At 41.2% G+C, this 5,236-nt stretch overlaps 1 protein-coding gene across 1 annotated transcript; it reads right to left on the bottom strand.

The window, feature by feature from the left end:
* Nucleotides 1-473: 473 nt before the first annotated feature.
* LOC308152525 (chymotrypsin-like elastase family member 2A) lies at nucleotides 474-1,338 on the bottom strand. The gene has a single exon (XM_080525523.1). The coding sequence runs from the start codon at nucleotides 1,327-1,329 to the stop codon at nucleotides 526-528; it is 804 nt and encodes a 267-aa protein (XP_080381649.1). The 5' UTR covers nucleotides 1,330-1,338; the 3' UTR covers nucleotides 474-525.
* Between the last annotated feature and the right edge of the window lie 3,898 nt (nucleotides 1,339-5,236).

The following is a 5,236-nucleotide window of genomic DNA, read 5'->3' as shown; positions in this document are numbered from 1 at the left end:
CAAGCCTGGGATGGACAAACCTTTTTTTAAATATTCAGTGAAGTTCAGTTCAGAATGTGCTCCCTTATATAGGTGGAGAATAGGAGTGAAAAGTGGCAAAAAAAAACTGGCAGACAGACAAGAAAACCTGAAAAAATCAACCTTGCAGATAAAAAACCTCCCAAAAATACACATTATCTCTTCCACGGTCACCCTGTGAAATGTACAGGTGTTATGGAATTATTAGGTTGACTTCACTTGGAGAGCTCTTCTCAGATGTAAAATATATTTTGGACTCATTATTTTGAGTAAAGAGTTTGAGTAAAAATAAATGAATTAATGTAATTACTAATTTAGTATTGACAGGAAACAGTAACACACATGACCTACAACTGACATATCATTTAAAAGTAAAAACAATAAGATACATCAATCCTAGATTGCCCCTTAAATAAACAAGCCTGGGATGGACAAACCTTTTTTGAAATGTTTATTTCATTTTATTTGCACTACATTTCTTTATTAGAACTCAGTCAGATCCACTGTTTACATTGTGGTCATCACGTTGTTGATCCAGGGGATGTAGGCGCTGACGCGGGTGAAGACGGAGGGCTTCTTGGGGTAGTTGCAGCCCATGCTGGAGCCGAAGCTGACCACACCGTGGACGTCCCAGGACCCATCTGCGTTCTGACAGTTGAGAGGACCGCCGGAGTCTCCGTTGCAGCTAGCCAGGTCTCCGGCTCCTCCGGCGCAGACCATGCTGGTGGTCACATAGCTGCCCCACCAGTCGGACTTGCTGCAGTTGGCGTGGCTGACCACGGGCAGGAGGGCCTGCTGCAGGATGTCAGCGATGGGACCTCCGGTCCAGAGGCGGCCCCAGCCGGTAACGTAGCAAGGAGCATTGTGGGACAGGATCGTGCCTTCGCTGGGGATACAGGCGGGCATGATCTCGTCGCAGATTCTGACGGGAGTCTCCAGCTTGATCAGGGCGATGTCGTTACGGATCCGGGAGGAGTCCCAGTTCTCGTGGACGACGATCTTGGAGGGAGAAATGGCGATGGAGCCGGCCTCGTTGCTGGTGTCCATGCTGTGCTTCCCCAGGTAGACCCTGTAGGTGTTACGGCTGCTGATGCAGTGAGCCGCAGTCAGGACCCATCTGTCGGAGATCAGAGTGCCGCCGCAGGTGTGGTAGAAGTTGCTGCCGCTCTTGTACTGGAGAGACGCCTGCCAGGGCCAGCTGTGCTCACGGACGTCGTCTCCCCCCACCACCCTGGTGACCACCGGGGCGAAGGTAGGCAGCCCACAGCCGTAGGCGCCAGCAACAAACAAAGCCAGAATCACAAACTTCATGGTGACTATCTTCAGTGAAGTTCAGTTCAAAATGTACTCCCTTATATAGGTGGAGAATAGGAGTGAAAACTGGCAGACAGACAAGAAAACCTGAAAAAACCTGAAAAAACCTTGCAGATAAAGAAACTCCCAAAAAGACACATTATCTCTTCAACGGTCACCCTGTGAAATGTACAGGTGTTATGGAATTATTAGGTTGACTTCACTTCTCAGATGTAAAATATATTTTGGACTCATTATTTTGAGTAAAGAGTTTGAGTAAAAATAAATGAATTAATGTAATTACTAATTTAGTATTAGTGTCACAAACTGAAGTCATGAAAGGCCACATTGTTGTCGTCTCTGAATTGAATGGACAAGGTGTAAAACATAAGGAGCATCTCAAATTCTAATTTGATGCATCAGTCAAAGATATTTAGGACCATGACTCACTTGCAGGGAGTAAAATAACAACATGACTCTGATACACTGTACCATATCCCATTAAATCCTACAATATGTACAGTAGGTTCAATGTACACATATTTCACCATAATAAACTAATACTAAACTAAAAACAATAAAACATTCTACTCCTGCCTCTTTTAAACTGTTCCATACTAATACTAGTGTAGTATAGTTTACTACTAATACCATACTAATACTAGTGTACTATAGTTTATTACTAATACTAGTGTACTATAGTTTATTACTAATACCATACTAATACTAGTGTGTTATAGTTGATTACTAATATCATACTAATACTAGTGTACTATAGTTTATTACTAATACCTGACTAATACTAGTGTACTATAGTTTATTACTAATACCTTACTAATACTACTGTACTATAGTTTATTATCATATCAGCCCACCATGCATTGGTAAACTCAAATACATGAAACATTCTGCTTTGATCACAGACTATGGGAATGTTCTCTCACCACACATGTGTTCATCCAGCCAGTATGGGGTTAATATTACACTGCACAGGGAATGGGGGGAAAAGCTGGCGGGCAATTGTGTCTGTCAAGTTGCCTTCATTTCCGTTCGATTTTCTCATGGAGAAATTCTAACCCTAACCCTAACTCACGAAGCTACAAAGTTGTTTCATAAAATGTCAAAACTGCTTAACCTAAAAGTACCTTTGACACCTTTGACGTCCACAAGAAATGCCTTGTATTGAACATGATAAACATTAAGTGTCCATTCACCCGACTTGAACATAAAAATAAGATTGAACTATTTGACAGACAGATAGAGAGGCGGACGGATGGACAGACAGACAGACAGAGAAAGGGGAGAGAGAGAGAGGTGGGGGGGGGGCAAAGAGAGGAGGATCGTTAGTGTGGCTACAGCCTATTTCCCAGCCAGCCAGCCAGCGAGACAGACATAGAGAGAGAGAGGGGGGGGGGGGTCAGCAGCTGGCCACTCTCACCTTTATCAATACATACTGTACAGTATAGAGTACAGTACATAGAGTGGCCATTCACCACTCCATCTACAGATGTGTCACTTCATAGGTTACCCTCCAAATAATTACTGACTGAAGTCTTGGTTGGGGTATTCCATCAACGTCGCTAAAGGAAAATCTAGTCTTATTTTGATAATTCTTGTGAGACATAAAATAATTCTGGGTTTATTTTGATTAGTCTCGGGAGACCATTTAAAAAAAAAAGAGTCTGTTCAAAAAAGAGTCTGTATTTTCCTTTAGTGACATTGATGGAGTACCCCCCTAATACCCCCCGACATTGATGGAATGACCATGGCACAATGACGTGTCCCTCAGAAACGTTGTTTATCATTGTTTACCATAGAAACTGTATTTACATAAGTTCCCTTTGAAACCACCGGAGGGCAGTGTTGGACCACGATAGTGAGGAGCGGTTTCACTCTTCATCCCTTGGTTGAATACCTGCTTCAGTAAACAACAATAATAATGTTCAGGTTGTTATGTTATGTAATGTTTTTCCAGTATTTCAAAATGTTTAATCTGGTTTGAATGATCCGGATTATTTTTCTGCTATCCAGGATCAAATCTATCTGGCAGATTTGTTCATACCTATTTTTTTATTAGTCTCTAATTTGTACATCTACCTTAATCTGTACACCATACTGTACATATAGCTACCTTAACTGTACATAGCTTACTGCTATCCATCTCTTGTATATACATTTAACTACCGTACATGCCATACTGTACCTATCACTATCACGTTTTGCACTATATCACTATTTGCACTTCATGGTTTGACGCTAAACTGCATTTCATTGTCTGGTACTTGCACTTGTACTCTGCAATGACAATAACGTTGAATCTAATCTAATCTACAAATCTTAAATAGTCTAAGAGAAATCAGACAGCTCAATCTGATAGCAAAAAAAGAGTACAGATTAAAAGTGTGTCTGTGTGTGTGTCTGTGTCTGTCTGTCTGTCTCTCTCTGTCTCCGTCTGTCTCTCTCTCTCTCTAACCAGTTCTTTGTGTTTAGACAGTTCTAGAACCAAGAACCGCCTATGCCAGGGGCTGGGGGTGGGAGTATCGTGACCAGCAAAGATAGAAAGCAGTGTTTTATTAATTTCTTAGATTTGCTTTACTGCAATGTGATAAATTAAACCCTAGTCAATGCTAGGCAGATAGGTAGATCGACCTAGCTAGCCATATTGACCTAGGTTACAAAGGATAACCGTAACATCTTAAGTTAAATGTTAATAATGTAACATGAATCAATAATGGACTTTACAAATTGCTTCATAGAACAAGCAACAGCTTTTATTGACCTCCAGAAACACAGTCTTTCGTTTGAAATGCAATGGTCTCTACACAAAAAGAAGATTCTTACTATAACCAGTGCCTGTAATCTGGTTCAGGTTATTAACCAACCTACCAGGGTGCACACTACAGACAAAATAATGAAAGAGAAGAACTGCTCATTTGAATCTTGTGAAGTGACTTTGTGTGAATCCTGTAAAGTGAAGAAGTGAAAAAGTTATTATTATCTATTAACTACCTGGGGACCATATTGCCAGTCCCATATGGCACATCTTCAATCTTAGTCTTGACAGTATGTGTCCACAAACCTGGAAAGAGGCTAAGGTAATCCCTCTACCGAAAAATGCTCATGCTACCTTTTCTGGCTCAAACAGCAGACCAATCAGCTTGTTATCTGTTAAAGGCAAACTGTTGGCCAGATACAATGCTATTTCTCTATGAACAACTTAACAAGCAGCTACCAGCACGCTTATAGGGAAGGTTACTCAGACCGCAAGGCGCTCACTCAAATGACAGATGATTAGCTAAAAGGTATTGATCAACAGAATATTGTAGGAGCAGTTCTACTAGACTTCAGTTCTGAATCTGGGAATGAACAATGTTGCTATTGAGCGAGTACAGGAAAAAAACGTCTTGGTGTAACTTTAGACTGTAAACTAACATGGCAAGACATAATAGATTCACTTGTGCAAAAGAAGAAAAATACCTGTAGTCAAGAGATGTTTTTCTTTTTTATCATCACATCTGACCAAACATGTCCTACAGACCCTAGTAGTATCACAATTAGATGATTGCCCGGTGGTCTGGTCAGGCACTACACTACTAAAACTAATTTAGGGAAACTACAATGGGTTGAGAACAGAGCAGGTTGGCTGGCCCTGCAGTGCACAATGAGAGCAAATATAAACGCCTGCATGACCGACTCTTCCGGCTAAAAGTCGATGCGAGGTTAAACACATCACTTCTTTTGTTTGTAAAAATATATTTTCAGAAAACCTTTGACTGTTTGTATAGGCAGCTGACACTCGGCTCTGATGCACACGCATACCCCATCAGACATGCCACCAGTGGTAATTACACAATTCCAAAAACGAAAACAAATTCGAAACAGCGCGCAGTGCTGCATAGAGCTATGGTTGAATGGAATTCCCTAC

Source organism: Nansenia antarctica, assembly GCF_963989245.1.
Source record: "Nansenia antarctica genome assembly, chromosome: 3".
In the NCBI taxonomy this organism is placed as follows: Eukaryota; Metazoa; Chordata; class Actinopteri; order Argentiniformes; family Microstomatidae; genus Nansenia; species Nansenia antarctica.
Note: the sequence above shows the minus strand (reverse complement) of the source record. Positions and strands in the feature narration are given on the sequence as shown.